The sequence below is a fragment of the Phaethon aethereus genome, assembly GCF_964289735.1.
Source record: "Phaethon aethereus genome assembly, chromosome: 11".
NCBI lineage: Eukaryota > Metazoa > Chordata > Aves > Phaethontiformes > Phaethontidae > Phaethon > Phaethon aethereus.
Genome location: NC_138587.1, coordinates 20,526,838 through 20,546,444, shown reverse-complemented (window position 1 = coordinate 20,546,444; position 19,607 = coordinate 20,526,838). Strand labels below are relative to the sequence as shown.

General features: G+C 41.5%; 1 protein-coding gene across 1 annotated transcript in view; it reads right to left on the bottom strand.

The window, feature by feature from the left end:
• The window catches only part of IARS1 (isoleucyl-tRNA synthetase 1), a gene marked incomplete at both ends in the record, with an annotated part of 102,965 nt that extends 93,113 nt beyond the window's left edge, over positions 1-9,852 (bottom strand). The window contains 4 exons of the mRNA XM_082004513.1: positions 5,325-5,407; positions 8,435-8,554; positions 9,037-9,193; positions 9,734-9,852. Of these exons, the coding sequence (XP_081860639.1) occupies positions 5,325-5,407; positions 8,435-8,554; positions 9,037-9,193; positions 9,734-9,852 (479 nt within the window). The remainder of the gene's footprint in view (positions 1-5,324; positions 5,408-8,434; positions 8,555-9,036; positions 9,194-9,733) is intronic.
• Positions 9,853-19,607: the final 9,755 nt, after the last annotated feature.

The following is a 19,607-nucleotide window of genomic DNA, read 5'->3' as shown; positions in this document are numbered from 1 at the left end:
TTCTAAAAAGCACAACACAAACTGAAAAACACACATTTGTTGTTCCTGAAATGTCATGAGGGGATGATACATGTGGTTTGATCCCAGTCAGTAACCAAGACCATGGGTTACTCTCATAGGCGTAACTTCCAAGAAATTAGAACTTTGGTACAATATTCATTGATCCAAGTCACAGACACACCATGCAAACACCACACGGTTATAAAAAACTCCTACAAAGGGAGTTTTTGTTTCCAAAAGATACTGAAGCAGTCAATGCAATACTTAAAATACCATCAGCATCCCACACAAAATCCAACATCCCACAGTATCCTCTAGCAGATGTAAAGTCAAGTTGTCCTCTTTAAACACGTACATTCACTTCATATTGAAAAGAACAATTTGATCTTAGAGTTTCTCGAGTTCTTAATGACATTTCTTTGGGCTATCAAGTGATAAAGTGGTTCTGTTGGCAATGGCTTAGTATCTAAGAGTTTTCTAAGGGTTTGAAAACTACTAGCTTTCCAGAAAATGAAAAATACTCCCTACTAATATTGATAAATTATTTTCAAGCTCATAAGGGGTTTTTTCCCCCCTTTTTTTTTATTTTTAAAGAAAAAGAAGCCAAGAATTCTAAACTCGGCTACCAAAAAAGGCTAAAAGTAAGGTAAGGAAAACACTACAACAGCAGGATCTAGAAAGCGTATGATTTCAACATATGCATGGTAGTATAGATAATGAACATTATTGCTGTGTGCCCTAGCACACATGTCAAGATAAAAATGACAATTTAACAGCCTCTGTAGACTTAAAAAAAAATTTTTTAAAAAAATCACAAACACCACACTATGTAAGAAAAGTCTTGTCAACTACACAGTTCAACAAGCAGACTGCATCCAAACAGCACCATAAGCAGCAGGGATTCTGAGAAAAAGGTTCTCCTGTGACTCATGAGCAACACTTGGAAGACAAGATGAAATCAGAAAGAAAGCAACGATCAAAAACAGATGCATGGGGACAAAAATCAGAAAAAAAGCGCTCAACACTGGACACTAGTAAAAAAAAGCATAAACAAGAGGGACATGAAGTCCAGTAACAAACACGGACAGCCCATCTTTAGAATAGCATCTTTGAAAGACATCTTCTTAAGAAAGACAGAAAAACCATTTGTTCTGAGGCCTAGGAGTCATCAGTACAGACATTGTCAAGTCTTATATTCAACTACCAGTGAAAGATTTAAAAATCCCAGCACACAGTGATCATCTCGCTCCACGTCTATCCTCCAAGCTCTCAACTAGCAAGAGTGAGGGGATTTCCTGATGTAATCTTTGGACAGTGTGTTGGATGATTCTGGATCAAACTAGAAGTGCAAAATACCTGTATAGCAGAAAATATAAATATCAAAAACTGATGCTTGACTTACCCCAAAGATCATACAAGTATATTCCTCCTTCAAAATACAGGTAAGGACATAAAACAAGAAGGACTGGAATGGTAAGAAGATAACAGAGGGAATAGAACACTAAATATGAAAAAGAAATAAAAGCATAAGAAAAAATGCAGATAGCTAGTAGAAAAATGGACAAAGAGATTTCTTATAAACAGTATCTCTATTTATATCCTGTAGTTTCAGGAGCTACCTACAACCTCTTCAGCTGCAGCCTAGAAGTAGCACGGTGGCACCCCAAGCCTGACGCTACTACAGAACATCGAAGAGCAAGGCTGTGAGACCAAAGGTCACACCTGGCAAGGACAGAAAGAGAGGTCTCCTCTTAATAACAATCCCAAAAGGAAAACTGAAGCTGTAGCAAGTGAGATGGGTCCAGTGGAGGGAAGGCAGAAATGGACAAAAAGCCCATTACTAAAGGGAGCTCCATACTGCATTTCCACAGTAAATAGAGCAGTTTTCAGCATGCAGCCGTGATCTCAAACATGTGAAGTACCAATTTTCTACCATAACTAGAAATGTTATTCTTTCTCTCCCCACCCACTCTCTAGTGTTATCACAAAAGGACTCAAAAGTATCTTCTTAGGGTACAGAAGTATCCAATAAGTGTTTCCGCTACCAGTGCTACATGAGCACGCTGTGGTTTTGCATTATACAATCAAGTTTTTCCAAAAGATACATGAAGCTTTCAACCGTTATTAAAATTGCATTATGCTCAGACTGCAATTGCTAAATTTAGCCACTAGATGGTGACAAAAAGCTGTTCAACTAACCCAAAAGTGGTACAAAGGAGGTAATTAAAATCCCTAGTCATCAGACTCAGAGGCATGCCATAGCTCTGACTGCAGAGCTATTCCCTTCCTCTCCTCAGCACTTCACAGCCTGTCTTATCAGTGGCCAGGGAGAACGGTTCTTGAGGGGCAAACTCGCAGCCGGCCTGAGAACTATGTAATAAGCCAGCAGTGAAGACAATTTACGAGTTGGGGTTTTTTTCCAAAGCTCATATACTTCTTTCAGACCAACTGCAGATCAGCAAAAAGTTTAAAATCACATCAAACTGCTCTCAATTTCACCACACCCATCTCATGAGCTGTAATAAAAAAAAAAAAAAATCAGGACTATATTGCATGTTTGTTCCATGATAGCTCAAGAACACCGTTCTCATTGTACTGTTTTCAGTGAAAAACACATTTTCATTGAGATTCAAGCTGGATATCTAAGTTCTACAGAATTAGAACTTAAAAGTTCTATTTAACTTAAGACATGGAGAGTTGACTCTATCTTCACACGAGAAACCACTATCACCTCTTAATGACACCAACATTCAATGTTCCCCTGAAAAGTTGTGCCAGGATGCCACAATTTTATCCTTGGATGAAGTTTTGTTCTAAGTCAAAATTTAGCAGGCTGAAAATTCATTCTACTCTGTCAACCACCATATGGCACAGCACCAAAATGCTTACAAAGCAACCATTTCCAACAAACCCATTATAAAATATGAAAAAGAATGCTCTCTAGCATCCTGAACTTGTACAGTACCTCCACGAAACAAGATAATACAAAAGAGACATTTGGTGTCTGAGTCCTAAACTATTTCAAGTCTAAAGAATTTGGATAATTAAATAATTTGCATAAAAATCAGCCACCACTGGAAACAACATTTATCACAAATATTACATTAGCTCACTGAACTCAATATAACCATCATGGATCAAAACATCATGTTTCACAGAAAGCTAGAAATTACAGTTGAGACCCCTCCAGAACTGCAAGTGTCAGAAGAGCTAGACAAAAAAAAAAAACCCCAAACCAAAAACCCCAACCTAAGCAGATGGGTTTAGCTGATTAGAAGACTAAAGAAAAAATCCTTACCATGTTTTAACCACAAAATCCATGGTTCCCATGCACACTACCATTATTATGATCAATGTTTCTCTTCTTCCGAGCCTAAAGGCAGTGTTCTACTCCCACAGGCAGAACAAAAACAGCAACAAAAAATACCCACATACTGGACAGGCCACTATGGTCACCAGGTCAGAGTCAATGCAGAAGTTAATCTGCAGTTTCTCTTTTGTATTTAGCTGGACACTGAAGCTTTAAAACTTTTTGTTTAATTTGAAACGGAGGTTATTAAAAAAAAAATCAAATCAATTCTAAGAGAAGCACACTAGAATCCACCATTCAAATGAACACTCCGGATGGATGTAAATTGCAACTTCAGTAACACCAATTTTCAGGTTGGCGATTGCCTAGGTAACGATCTGATTTTTTTTTTTTTTTAAATTGTACATTATCCTGTCAAAAGCACTACTGTAACTACAGTTACAGTGATCTTTAAGCATTATGTGCCTTAGACTTGAAACAGGCATCCCGCATTCCTTTTCCATTTCCCTTCTCCATCCATTCCATGCAAACACCAGTGGTTCCACCTCTTGTTCTACTGTGAGAGCAAGCTGGCAATAGCACTGTAACGTGTCCCTGCAAGACTCAGAAGACTTTCCAGAAAACCTAATTTTTAAAAACAGACTTTTAAAAATGTATTTCATTACATGATTACATAGAAAATTAATAGCACCAGCAAGCAAAAAAGTACAAAATTAAGAGGTTGTATGCCTACATAGTCCCTGAAATCTCGTACCACAGAGATTTCAGATGCAAAGTTTGTTTTTAGAGTCCCTATCCAAAGCAAGCATTAGAGGAGGGAACTAGTCAGACTAGAAATTTTTCTTTCAAAGCAGGAAAAAAAAAAAAACACAAAACCCCAAAAAACAACCCACAAAAAAAGGCTTGGGGTGTCAAGAGAGACCCTGCAGTCAGTTCAAGTGAAGTTTGTTTTTTAACTAGTCCTTAGAAGATGCTACTTAAACTGGATTTAAGGTGCCACCAAGTACTTTTATAAATTATAGAAGAATGTCGGTCTTTATCATTACGCAGGGTTTCTGACTAACTAAGTAACAGCTAAGTTAGTTAAACATCTGCTCCCTTCCCACCATGTCTTTCAATGCTCACTGAAAACTCACTGGCACTTTAGCCCTTTACTACAATGGCTTCAGAGACATCTAGAAGTTCTGTCGATCCTTTATCATAGCTATATGTAACTTACTATACAATTAAAGGTTATTAGTAAAACTAATATTAAAGAACATCCATAATACTTTAGTATGCATATAATTTGCTTTTCAATGGCTTTTTCTCAGCACATTCTCTGCTAAACCTCTCCCTGCAATTCACCATGTAATTTTATCACCTGAAGGACTCAATGTTGCCATTTCTCCCTTGTGTTAGGTCAATTTGATTCTCATTAACCTATAAGGTCATCTTGTCTTTTGGAATTCCAACAGTCACTCTGAATACATTGCCAAAATACCTGAACTTTACTTAGCTCTGCACCAGGAGTCCAAGACAGTTGTCAAACTATGCTGCCAAGAAAGAGATAACAGCAGATTCCCAGCCTCTAAACTCGGGCTTGAAGAAGAGGTTTAGAGCTAAACGGAGTTTGGGTAGTTTGCCTATTTGCAGTTAACAGCGTGAAGAACATCAAGAATGTAGCAATACAACGTAATTTCCTAAACCAAGTAAGGAACATAAAAGCAGTTCTGAAGATCTGCTAATAAGTTGACATGGAGCAGTAAGATTTCAGGTCTCAATAAGAGCAAGTGCTGTTGTACTTCATTTTGAAAAACCCTACTATCCTGAAGAACAAAAAACTAGGTCAATTTCCTCACTTTGACATCAAGAAACTTTACATCACCTGTTTATCTGAATTTGCCCACTGTTTATCTGAATTTGGCATGTTTCAAAACAGTTCTAGTGATGTATAGACCAAGACATTTTACAATAATTGAAGCCTTCTTAATATTTCAAATTCATAAAGCATAAATGCAATGGATTAACTTACCACACAGACTCCATGAACTCAGGATAAAGAGTTTTATAGTCATTTTCAAAATCAATCCAGCGTCCTAATCTGGTAACACTGAACTGTTACGAAACAAAACACACAGGTTGAAAGGCATCTTAACATTAAAGATCATGACATATTTCTAGTATTTATTTTGTAAACAGCTTGCTTTTTGAGTTTAGTGCTTGTCCCATACCAATGAAACACATCTATGAAATATTTTAGCCCAATAATAGTTCCAAACATTGCATTTAAACATGCAAAAATAAGCAAAGAATGAAACCATGAACATAATTGTTGAGAACCCAGGTCACACAAGAGGCTAAGGACAAAACACTATGTACTCGATACTACTAAACAGAAATGGTAGATCATTTGGATCATTCATCAAATAGAAATGGTGGATCATTCAAGGTTCAGACAAGGTTCAAAAGTCTGAAAATTGCTCTTGATTACAGTGGGTTTGTTTCTATTTTTAAACTAGTTGCAGAGACAGTCAAAATCCAGAACACAGTCTATCAGCTTTCAGTTATATGAAAACATGATGTAATTTGAAGACAAAGAAATGCTGAAGGAAACTGATATGTCACAAGAAGTTAGCAGAACTATTTCAGGGCAAACTGCCTCCTCTGACTTCCCGAAGCTATGATAGGGCTGCCAAAGACCACAAGACTGACAGGCGTTCGTCCCTGTCTCAGGAGAGATTATGGTCACGTCCATTGGCACTGAGTATGAAAACTAATAAGCTAGCTATGCGATTCACTTGGACAAGTGGCACTCTCTTGCTTCACAGCTATCGGAACCCCTAGCTCTGCAAATAACCAAGCCCAGAGACACCTGTCCCGATACTGTTACACACAGACCTCACTGAATGTCAAACTAGTAAAGTGAAAACAATGCAAATTAATTCTCTCACCTCTGTATTTTCACGTAACACCTGAGCTCCTGAAATATATCAGTTTTGCTTCCGACCTTCAAGCCACTCTGACATTCCACTATTGAGATCCAAAACCTGCGACTGATTAGTACAAGGATCCACAAAATTGGAGTATTATGTTTGGTCTCAGCACTGAAAGATCTTACACATCCAAGGGACCTTTTGTATTTTTTCACAAGGTTCAAATATTTGCTAGCCACTCCAGTCAGAAAATAAACACTATCTCCAATAGGAACGTTGGGAATTCCTCTCCTAACAGTATCCCCAAATATATGAAATTAATACCAGCCAATCACAAACCAGACATTGAAATAAACTTCATAACTTTTAATATAATAATCTGAAATGTATGTCTGTGTATGGAAATACACACATATACTATGCACAAGTTTATGTACAAAACAAAATACAAAATCCATTTACCATCCGAAAGACTAAGTATTTGGACTAATCAGCACTCCAAAAATACCAGTAGCTGAAGACAACAGCAAGTTAAAATGAGTAACTATGGAAAACAGAACATGAACCAGAATGAATGTTTTTATTTTCATTCCTAAAAGCAACAAAGAATCATTGATGTTTTTAAAACACAAAATTTCAGAGTATACATGAATGATTTGAAAAAACAAACCCTGTGCTTTTCACTCAGCCACTCACTCAGATTTAGGCCACAGTTATTCTAACAAAGGCAGCTGTAGTTTCTTTGAATACTGGCCATAACTTTAAAATGCTCTCAAAGGCAGAAGGCAAATGGGTGCTCAAATAAGAAACTGCTATTTCAATCAAAAGGAATACAGCAGGACTAGGGAACAGACAAAGATGTGTGATGTGGTAGAACAGCTTCTGCAGGAGGAAAAACTAAAGAATTAGGACTATTCTGCCTAGAAAAAGAAAAAACTGATGGTGAAGATAAAGGTTTACTGGAAACCATTATTTTACAGAAGAACTAAAGTTCTTCAAACTGTGTTTAAATAAGCAGTGATGCTTATTTATATCAAATGCCTTGATACAGACTGTTTAGATGCCATCAGTATACCTAGAGTCAAAATGTATCTAGACAAGTTCACAAGGGAAAAATCTGTTAGGGATTCTAAGCTAGCAGGGGGAAAAAAAAAAAAAAAAAATCCTTTGGCCTAGGAAGGCCCCATGCCACAAAGGCTGAAAAGATATGATCTGTTCTTCCTTTCTTTGGCACTTGCTGTTGCGTGTCGTCACTCTAACATAGGGGGGTGCAGCTAAGAAAGCACCTGGGCCACTCCTCAGCTCCAGAAAGGCATTAAAAAAAAAAGTCGTCACTTCATAGACATGTCAGACTGACAGCAAATACAAAGTACTGGGCTAAATGTACTTTATTCTGACCACAGTGCTAAGGACAAAAAACCCCACAACATCAGTTCCTACGCACAGGATGAGTATTATTCAGAGTTAGAAAAAAAAAACCTGTGCATGTCCCTTCTCATTGCAGGGGGGTTGGACTAGATGACCTTTAAAGGTCCCTTCCAACACAAACTCTTCTATGATTCTATTCTATGTTCCCTTAAGAAAATTTCTAACCCATCTACTTGGAACAGCTCTCCAACCTAAAAAGTCTGCACAGACCAATGCTCTCCCTATCCCTATATTCCTGAGATGCATATTTAGATTAATATTCTCTTGGAAGACAGAGGGTTTACCCACACCTATTCCAACACAAAATCAGATGCTAGAACTTCTGCTGTTCCAGAAATACAAGCTATAGTCCTACACTCCGGCAATGAAAAGACTAAAAAGTGGGGGGCCAGAAAAGCAGGGAGGTCAATGTGCATTTCCTTTATTGGTTCCATTCGAAAAACAATCAAAGTCACATCTTACGTTCAATTTTCTATTCAAGAGAAGACACAAAGAAGAGATAGTTTGGTCAATGTATCTATTATTTGTTCAGTGTATCTAGTTTGATGCTTTGAGCTACAGGTTACCTTAAAGTAACCTTCTCTTGACATCAAGCAGTCTCCCTAGTATGAGTTGTGCTTTTTGTTCCCATTTCAGGATCACCAGTGTGAAACAGGGTAGCTAAAAATGTGAGATTTATGGACACAATCAAACAGAAGGATGAAGTTCATCCCAGCTGAAAAGCTTCTGCACACATACAATTAGAAACGTACAGCAGAATATGGACTGAGTCTTTACTTACCTCCCATTCCTTTGAGTACCTCATCACAATTCCTCTGCACTGGTTGTTGTATTCTTCAATCCCCATCTTTGCCACGTCCTCTGGCCCTTTAATGCCTAAGGTCTTGTCAATCTCATATTCCTGGGAGCATTGAAAACAACCAGACAAAAAACCCATGCTGCCATCAAAAGCTTTTAGGATTTCTCTAGATAGTTTATTTATGTTCTATGCATTTTAATGAGGCTAAAGGGCCTTCTTTATCCTTCTGAGATTTCATGAGTAATGCACCTGAACTAAGCAGATATTGCGAAGGGTAACCCTGGTGTAATTGTTTCTTTACTATCTTCAGAAAAAGGAAAAAAACAAACAAACAAGTTTCTGAAATACGTACTAAGTAAATACATGTTTATAGGAGTGAACAGAGTGCCTGGAGAAGGGCAGGTGACCAGTAGGAAGCACCTGAAATCACCACACACACAAAAGCCAGAGCAACACACTGGACAAAGAACTTCCATTTCTCTTTAGCGACAAAGCCAGGCATAAGAGTAATAGAAACATGACTGATAAGCAGGTAACAACATGGGAAAGAGGAAACAACATGTAGGCAGATTTATCACACGTACCACAGGTAAGCCGTGGCAATCCCAGCCAAATCTTCTGTCAACATGAAAACCACTCTGATGAGCAAATCTGGTTACTATGTCTTTAATGGTTCCTGCAAGAATATGGCCATAGTGTGGAAGCCCAGTAGCAAATGGAGGGCCATCATAGAAGTTAAACCTACAACACAAGACGACATTCTTAATTAAGTCAAAAACTGAGCATCAAATCTTCAAACAGCGTTAAGTATATCTGTATGCTTATGCTTCTTATGTCTTACTAGGACAACATCAATTTCTTCCTCTTCTATCATCAGTCAGCACAGGTATCATCTCGGCAGTGGGACTAAAGTGAACATTTCAACTCATTCAGTTCCTACTGATTGCTAGTTCTACCAAGACTACTACTGAAAATACCAGCATGCTGCTCCACAGCTGTCAGACATAGGAAAGAGTCATCCTTGCTTACCTGCAGATTTCTTTTATAAACCCACCAAGCAGGAAATTAGAAGTTTATTACTGCTGTTTGTACACTGTTGATTCTTCAAAAAATAAAATATAAACAGTAACAAACATGACAGCAACATTAGCCAAGACTGCTATCTGCAAAAGGAGCAGCTGTTGTTAACAGAACTGAGGTAAAGAGGGGAAAAAAAAACAGTAATTACAGCTCGGCCAACCTTGCAACATACAGTTTCTACAGCTTTTAGCAGATTCTTACCTAGGTCTATTCTTTGATTGCTTGAGGCATTCCTGGAAACAATTAAGACTTTTCCAGAGCTCCAATACCTTCTCTTCCTCATTTGGAAAAGTTATGTTTTCTGGAACTTGTTGAACCATTCTTTTCCAGCAACAATCAAACAGAGAAAAGAAAATACATATTGAACAGCAATGAGAAAAAGATTACTTCACAAATACAATTTATTGTCTTACAAATCCATATCACCAAACCACATCTCAGTTTTTTAAAAAGCTTGATTCAGTGTAGATACAGAAGCAAGAGCTATATTCTAAAAAAAAGCCTAATAATTTTGACAGACTAGCACCAAAGTTTTGTAACAGGAAAAAAATTCTCCAGTCACTCAACTATGGCTGTTCATTTTTTTTTTATTATGCTTTTATTTTTGTTTCCTATAGAAAACAGTCAAAGTGCAAATTTTTTTCTGGTTACAAGTTTGGGGTTTTTTCTTTAGGAAAAGTTTCCTAGTTCAAACTGACCTTTCAGCATCAGTTTGTGAACTAGTGAGACTTATTTTAAGTGCAGGAACTAAAACTAGTGAAGAAAAGGCTCTTTTTCACCATACATCTATTCCTACCATTTAAAGGTTTAAACCAGTATCTTTCCATGTAGCTAGGCCATCATTCTCAGGTGCTCCTAAAAGCAGGTACACTTCAGATTGCATAGCTGAAGCACATTGCAATGGAAGATGAACATGTGGGAAGAATTCAAACAAACAGATGAGAAAAAAAGCTCAAAGACCTCAGCTGTGAATCTTGAAAAGCTCTAACTTCCAGAGTATTGGCAAAACTATTAGTCTCTTTCTAGGGTCCTTTTCTTCTTTAATTTTTACAAGTATGTCAGAACTAAGCCACAGGGGGCTACTTCTCCCTGGCCATTTCCTGAAGGTCTTTTTTTATTTGGTGGATTTTGGCCACCAGAGCCCAAAGTCATTTTTCAGTTCTGAGTAAGTCAACACAAATCACAACAAGCAAAATTATGTATGAGCTTTCTTCCCAACACTGGGAAGAGAATTCTCAACGTCGTTACAAACAGACAATAGAGCTGCCTGGTGTTCCAGACCTGCTACGAGACCCAAAGGGCTCAAATTCAAATTTCAGCAAAATGCTACAACTTGAAGCACTACACAAAAGCTCTGTAGAATAAGGATATTTAAGACAGGAGTTCCATAACAGAAGAAAACTGGTTATGAAGGTTGTAACAGATGACTGCAGAGAAGAAACAGGCTCTCCCACCTCTAACTTTAGTGCTGCTGCTCCTTGGCACTTACACCAGAATGAGCGGAGCACTACGACAGCCTCAAGAATTAGAAGCAATGATGCAAGGATTCTCCTGATTTACTCAGGTTTGTCAAACAGCAACCATAAAGCAGCAACAAATGCAAATGCATGAAGACAATACTTCAAGTTACAGTTGATGTGCTGCTTGGTAGCACTAAAGTTCCAAAATATCCACTTAAATGAAACCCAGACCACCACAGAACTTGCTAGCTCAATGCTTGAATCCATATGAAAAAATGTGCCCCAAAATGAAACCTACAGACAAATTCCACCATTCATACTTTTCGTATTAATGACAGATCATTCTCCACACTAATAAACCCAAATGATCAAATAAGAAAAGAAATTAATGGAGAAAGCCACAACCTGGTACACAGGCGAGACAGCAGCTGGAGGGGAAACCACGAGCTGACAAGGAGCACATGGACATGGCCTGGATGTATTCTTAAAAAAGCTAAATAACCAGTCTTAGCACAGTAAGTTACAGTGCCTGCATCTTGTACATGAGTTTTCATCACTGTATCTCAAAGCACTCAACAAAGCACTAATTAGGCCATGTCATTTCTCAGCAATTTGATCACAGCCTCAAGATCACAGTGCCAAAAGACAATGGAGATGATAAAAGAATTCAGCCTTAAAGCTTATTTCCTATGAGGCAGCTGACTTGAGAAGAGGACTAAGGCTCTGCACATTTTACTTGAGCAAACTCAGCATTTGCAATAACTTCAAAGGTTTTGGCAACTGGCCTGGCTGCCAAGTCCCTATAATCTAACAAATTAAATGTAGGTTTAAGGTTTGGTCTGTAACTGTGACCAGGCTATGGAAGCTGCTCATGTATCACAGACTCCATGCGTAAATCACAGTATCACTTTTGGCCCGTTTCTATGAACTGAAGCACTGTATGCACAAACCAGTGTCCAGTAACCACAGGGCACAAATTCATACACACTCATCAATATTACAAGAGAAGCTTATTATGTCAGAATTCGGAAAAAAAATTACTGATGAGATTAATATGTAATGGCCACTACAGGTCAGTTTTTTCAAGTTACAAAGCAGAATTTTGAACAGATTGACTTACAAGACAAACCACATTTAAAAATCTATCCACAGCTCAACCTCAGCTGAGCAAAAAAGCGAAGACTTCTGCATTCAGAAAAAGCATAATCGGTTTATAGGCAGAGCTATGAATAATTCCGTATACTTACAGCAGAAGTAGTTCATTAAAACTAAAAAATCAAGGACAACTCATTACTTTGAACACAGACTGAGTGAAAACATCATAAATGATGTTACAGAAATTATTATACAAATGCATCTAATAAAACAACACTGTTGGACAACACTCCAAATTTACATACAGATTAGTAAACACAAGGGAATTTTGCTTGTTTCTCTATTCATTTTCTGCTGACAAAAAGTGTTAAAGTTTTGTTAAAGTCTCAGTTTAGTTAAAGTGTTAAGACAATGCATCACTGGGGAACTTTTTTTTTTTTAAGTATACTCACTTTTTCTAAAAGATAGTAACATTCAATAGGAAAGTTGTCAAAGTTTGAGGATTATACTACAGCAGTCTCAAACTTATGCTGGGCTTCTTCTCTAGAAGAAAAAAAAAAATTAACAAGCATTAAAACCATAAAAGCAAGTTAGAATCTGTTTTTTCCAGTATTAAGATTTTTTTTAAAATCAACATTTAATTTTTCAATAAAAATGCCACTATGAATAAGTGAAGCAGTATTTCAGAAATTCATTGGACTTAACATACATCACATACCAATAGGTGATTAAAACAAAGTGGATTTCAAGAAACTACTCATTTTGTTGCCTGAGAAACTGAAAAGATAAAGAACCAGTATGAACTAAAAGTGTACAAAAGGTCTCCTAATTTCAAGAGGTTTGTGATCAGTCTCTTATCCTTGTTCCAGTCACTTTCTCCCACAAACTATTTGTCTTGGTTTAGCCCCAGCCGGCAACTAAGCACCACGCAGCCGCTCACTTACTCCCTCTCCCACAGTGGGACGGGGGAGAGAATAAGGAAAAAAACCTCATGGGTTGAGATAAACACGGTTTAATAGGACAGAAAGAAAGAAGGAAACAACAATGATAATACCAACAAAGGAATGTACAAGAACAAGTGATGCCCAATACGGCAATTGCTCACCATCTGGCGATCGACAGCCCGTCCCCGGGCAGCGATTTCCACCCCCCCGGCCAACTCCAGTTTAGGTACTGGGCATGACATAGTATGGTAGGGAATATCTCTTTGGCCAGTCTGGGTCAGCTGTCCCGGCTGTGTCCCCTCCCAGCTCCCCGTGCATCCCCAGCCTCCTTGCTGGCAGGCCAGCACGAGAAGCTGGACTGTCCTTGACTGCTCAGCAACAACCTAAAACATCAGCACATTATCAACAGCTTCTCATCCCAAATCCAAAACACAGTCTCACACTAGCTTCTGTAAAGAAAACCAGCTCTATCCTGGCTGAAACCAGGACAGTATCCACCCCTTATTCCATACCATTTACGTCATGCCCGGGTCCTGTACTTTTCAATACATTCCAATTATTCATTATTACTCTTCCTGTCTTTTAATATATACACACAGATATCACTTTCTTAGTCCATGGGCCATCACTTTAAAATGTCTGTGGAGTTCATTCAGTCCATGACTCTGGGCTTCATCCATCATAGCAGTCTCTCAGGGCAGGGGAGATGGTATGTGGTGTTGGATTGTTATCTGGCACGGTCCATGTCCATGATCTGCAGGTCGAAGATGTCGGTCTCGAGGGAATTGTTGGGCGCAAGCTGCTGAAGCCAGTTCTGGTTCCATCACTGCTGCACGTTGCTTAGTTTCGGTGAAGCTCATTCTTCATCAGTCTGGGTGATTCTTACTGTAATACCATTGATATGGTAGATAGCAACCATAGTAGTAATGACATACTGTATTGTGTAACAATTAACATAATACAATTCAAATCATTGACTATTTTCACCCAAAATCAAGTCTCCTTGAGGTACACATCGGACTTCCCCATCCTTCCGCATTACCCACCAAGTGCACCCAGGTCCCTGGGCAAAGGCAATCCCACGAATGGGTTTGCCTTTGCCTGAGGCAGGAGTAACCCAGACTTTCTTCCCCAGCATATTTCTCACATGCACCACAGGGACTTTATCCCCTTCTACATTACATAAAAGTTTTGATTGGGCAGGGCTGGCTCTATTAGTAGATCCCCTAGAGTTGACTAACCAGGTGGCTTTTGCTAAATGTTTATCCCAATGTTTGAATGTCCCGTCACCCATTGCTCTCAGGGTAGTCTTTAACAGTCCGTTGTATCGTTCAATTTTTCCAGAAGCTGGTGCATTATAGGGGATATGATACACCCACTCAATGCCGTGCTCTTTGGCCCAGTTGTCTATGAGGTTGTTTCGGAAATGAGTCCCATTGTCTGACTTAATTCTTTCGGGGGTTCCATGTCGCCATAAGACTTGCTTTTCAAGGCCCAGGATAGTGTTCCGGGCGGTAGCATGGGGCACAGAGTATGTTTCCAGCCATCCGGTGGTTGCTTCCACCATGGTAAGCACATAGCACTTGCCTTGGCGAGTTTGTGGAAGTGTGATATAGTCAATCTGCCAGGTCTCCCCATATTTATATTTCAACCATCGTCCTTCATACCAGAGCAGCTTTAACCACTTGGCTTGTTTGATAGCAGCACACGTCTCACATTCATGGATAACCTGTGCAATAGCGTCCACGGTCAGGTCCACCCCTCGATCCCGAGCCCATCTATATGTTGCATCTCTTCCTGATGGCCTGAGGTGTCATGGGCCCACCGAGCTATAAATAATTCACCCTTATGTTGCCAGTCCAGATCCACCTGAGCCACTTCAATCTTAGCAGCCTGATCCACCTGATGGTTGTTTTGATGTTCTTCAGTGGCCTGACTCTTGGGTACGTGAGCATCTACATGGCGTACTTTTATGACCAGACTCTCTAGTCGGGCAGCAATATCTTGCCACAATTCAGCAGCCCAGATGGGCTTGCCTCTGCGTTTCCAGTTGCTCTGCTTCCATTGCTGTAGCCACCCCCATAGAGCATTTGCCACCATCCATGAGTCAGTATAAAGATAAGAGTATTGGCCATTTTTCTCATTCAGCAATATCTAAAGCCAGCTGGATGGCTTTCACCTCTGCAAACCGACTTGATTCACCTTGTCCTTCAGCCACTTCTGCGACTCGTCGTATAGGGCTCCATACAGCAGCTTTCCACCTTCGATGTTTGCCTACAATACGACAGGACCCATCAGTAAACAGGGCATATTGCCTTTCATTCTCTGGCAGTTCATTATATGGTGGAGTCTCTTCAGCACGCGCCACCTCCTCTTCTGATGATATTCCAAAATCTTTGCCTTCTGGCCAGTCCATGATCACTCCCAAGATTCCCGGGCGATTAAGGTTTCCTATTCGAGCCCGCTGTGTAATAAGCGCGACCCACTTACTCCACGTAGCATCATCAGTCGCATGATGTGTAGAGGGGACCCTCCCTTTGAACATCCAGCCCAGCACCGGCAGTCGGGGTGCCAGGAGGAGCTGTGCTTCAGTACCAACCACTTCTGAGGCAGCTCGAACTCCTTCATATGCTGCCAATATCTCCTTTTCAGTTGGAGTATAGCGGGACTCAGATCCCCTATATCCTCGACTCCAAAACCCTAGAGGTCGACTTCGAGTCTCTCCTGGTGCCTTCTGCCAGAGACTCCAGGTAGGGCCATTCTCCCCGGCTGCCGTGTAGAGCACATTTTTAACATCTTGTCCTGCCCGGACTGGCCCGAGGGCTACGGCATGAACTATCTCCTGTTTGATTTGTTCGAAGGCTTGTCGTTGCTCAGGGCCCCATTTAAAATCATGCTTCTTCCGGGTCACTTGATAAAGAGGGCTTACAATCAGACTGTAATTTGGAATATGCATTCTCCAGAAACCCACAACGCCCAGAAATGCTTGTGTTTCTTTTTTGCTAGTTGGTGGAGACACAGCTGTTATTTTGTTGATCACATCCGTTGGGATCTGTCGACGTCCATCTTGCCATTTTATTCCTAAAAACTGGATCTCTTGTGCAGGTCCTTTGACCTTACTTTGTTTTATAGCAAAACCAGCTTTCAGAAGGATTTGAATTATTTTCTTCCCTTTCTCAAAAACTTCTTCTGCTGTGTTGCCCCATACGATGATGTCATCAATGTATTGCAGATGCTCTGGAGCTTCACCCTGTTCCAGTGCAGTTTGTATCAGCCCATGGCAAATGGTAGACTGTGTTTCCACCCCTGGGAAGTCGATTCCAGGTGTATTGGACACCCCTCCAAGTGAAAGCAAACTGTGGCCTGCACTCTGCCACCAAAGGGATTGAGAAAAATGCGTTAGCAATATCAATGGTGGCGTACCACTTGGCTGCCTTTGACTCCAGTTCATATTGAAGTTCTAGCATGTCCGGCACGGCAGCGCTCAGGCCACGATAGCCTACTGTCAGTCTCCACTATCCATTAGACTTTCGCACTGGCATATGGGGCTGTTAAAGGGTGAGCGAGTCTTGCTGATCACTCCTTGGCTCTCCAGCCGACGAATCAGCTCATGACTGGGGATCAGGGAGTCTCTGTTGGTGCGACATTGCCGCCGGTGCACTGTTGTGGTAGCGATCGGCACCTGTTGTACTTCGACCCTGAGCAACCCCACCACAGAAGGGTCCTCTGAGAGACCAGGCAAGGTGGACAGCTGTTTAATTTCTTCCGTCTCCAAGGCAGCTATACCAAAAGCCCACCGGTACCCTTTTGGGTCCTTGAAATACCCTCTCCTGATATAGTCTATGCCCAGGATGCATGGAGCCTCTGGGCCAGTCACAATGGGGTGCTTCTGCCACTCCTTCCCAGTTAGGCTCACTTCAGCCTCCAGTACAGTCAGCTGTTGGGATCCCCCTGTCAATCCAGAAATACAGATGGGTTCTGCCCCTATATGGCTTGATGGTATTAGAGTACACTGTGCACCAGTGTCCACTAAAGCCTTATATTCCTGTGGGTCTGATATGCCAGGCCATCTAATCCACACAGTCCAATAAACTCGGTTGTCCCTCTCCTCTGCCTGGCTGGCGGCAGGGCCCCTCTAGTCCTGGTCATAGTACTCGTTACCCACTTCTTCTAAATAGGAATCAGAAGTCCCTTCAAAAGGATCAGAAGTGAGACCAGCTCTTCTATTCTTTCTGGGGAACTGCCCACTGGAAAGTGGAGCGACGATTTTTCTGGAGGAACCTGAACCCCCTTTTGTAATTGCTTTTCCTTGCAGCTCGCATACTCGTGCCTCTAGGGTCGAGGTAGGTTTTCCATCCCACCTCCTCGTGTCCTCTCCGTAGTCACGCAATTGAAACCACAAGGTGGCTCGCGCTGTGTATCCTCTATATCCTCTCTCTTGAACAGAAGAGCGCTTACTCCTAATGGCTGAGACACTGGTCCGTACGGGTGGAGGATAGGGCATATCCTCTTTGAATTGCCGGAACTCCCGGGACAGTTTCTCTACAGCAGAGACGCAGGCCCATAGGGAGGAAGAGAGACTTTCTTCATATTGCCGGAGTTGGCCAGCCAATTCATCCACCGTTGGTCTCTCTCCGTCTTTCCAGGTCATTACTGCTAATGAGTTGGCATATGATGATGGCGCACTCCGTACAAACTTCCGCCACATAGGTCGCGCACAATTGACTTCATCTGGATCTTTGGATGATTGTCCATTGTCCAAGTCACCATAAATCACCTCCAGCACAGCTAGCTCCCTCAGGTACTGGATACCTTTCTCCACGGTGGTCCACTTGCCTGGGTGACATAGAACATCTTCCTTGAAGGGATACATTTCCTTCACACCCGACAGGAGTCGTCCTCAGAGGCTGAGGACTCGTGCACCTTTTCCAATTGCTTTGTCAATGCCCCCTTCCCTAGAAAGGGATCCCAGCTGCTTGGCTTCCCTACCCTCTAATTCCAGGCCACTGGCCCCATTATCCCAGCATCGAAGCAGTCAGGTGACAATGTGCTCACCTGGACGACGGCTGAAATCCTTTCGCGTATCTCACAATTCACTCAGGGATAGAGATCGGGTAGTTACCGTCTCTTTTACGAGTTCTTCCTCTTCCTCCTCTTCAAGCGATGACCCGCTCTCTTCCCTCTTCAGTCCTTGTGATGGCCCTGCTTCAGAGCACTCTGCCTCCTCACTCGCTTCCTCTGCCTCCTTCTTAGCAGAATCTTCCTCCTCCCTTACTAAACAAGCTGACTTCCGCTTCCAAGATTTCTTCTTTTGTATAGGGGAAACTGATACTGGGATGGGCTGGTTCTCTGGTTCAGCTGCAACAGTCTGAGTAGCTACAGTGCCTGTTGCAGGGGTTGGAGTAGTCACAGTGCCTGTTGCAGGGGTTGGAGTAGTCACAGTGCCTGCCACATTGCCATCAGATCCAGAGAGCCTCTCTCCCCTTTGCATAGTGTTAAATACAGCTCGGTAGGCATGGGCCAGGCCCCAGCACATTGCAATGATTTGTGTCTCCTTGGAACTGCCAGGCCGACAGCATACTTCTTCCAAATATTCTGCTAGTTTATCAGGATTCTGCACTTGTTTGGGAGTGAAGTTCCAAAACACCGGAGGTGCCCACCGCCCCAGGCATTTGCCCATGCTGTTCCACACGCCCTGCCATTCATAACTATCCAGCCTTAGGGCAGATCTCCAGGTGATATTCTTAAATTGCTTGCCAACCTTAGACAAAACCGAAACAATGTTCCCCAGAAGTAGCAATAGAGGTATTACAACTACCCAAAGGGTGTTCAAAATACGGAAAAATTATTGTCAAGAAGGAGGAAACGTTATGATACACGGTAGCAAAGGTACCATTCTGCATTTCCTCCATAGAAAGCCTTTCAAAGGCAGAAGTATAATTGCTAATCGTCTCCACAAGACTGTAGCCAAAATACAGTAATGGCTTTAGTACAGAGCTCAGATGATACCACATTAAGCTCAAGCTCAGTGCTCTAAAAACAAAACTCGCAGGCGAATACAGCAGCCCGCAGAAACCAACACCAATCCTTAACATGTACAACAAAGACGAGAGCATCATGCAAATCAAATAAACTGATATTGTGACCTGCAACCGTTATTATCTCAAGCCTCAAGCCCCACGTTGGGCGCCAAAAACAACTGTCGTGGTTTAGCCCCAGCCGGCAACTAAGCACCACGCAGCCGCTCGCTCACTCCCCCTCCCACAGTGGGGCGGGGGAGAGAATAAGGAAAAAAACCTTGTGGGTTGAGATAAACACGGTTTAATAGGACAGAAAGAAAGAAGGAAACAACAATGATAATACCAACAAAGGAATGTACAAGAACAAGTGATGCCCAATACGGCAATTGCTCACCACCTGGCGATCGACAGCCCGTCCCCGGGCAGCGATTTCCGACCCCCGGCCAACTCCAGTTTAGGTACTGGGCATGACGTCGGATGGTAGGGAATATCTCTTTGGCCAGTCTGGGTCAGCTGTCCCGGCTGTGTCCCCTCCCAGCTCCCCATGCATCCCCAG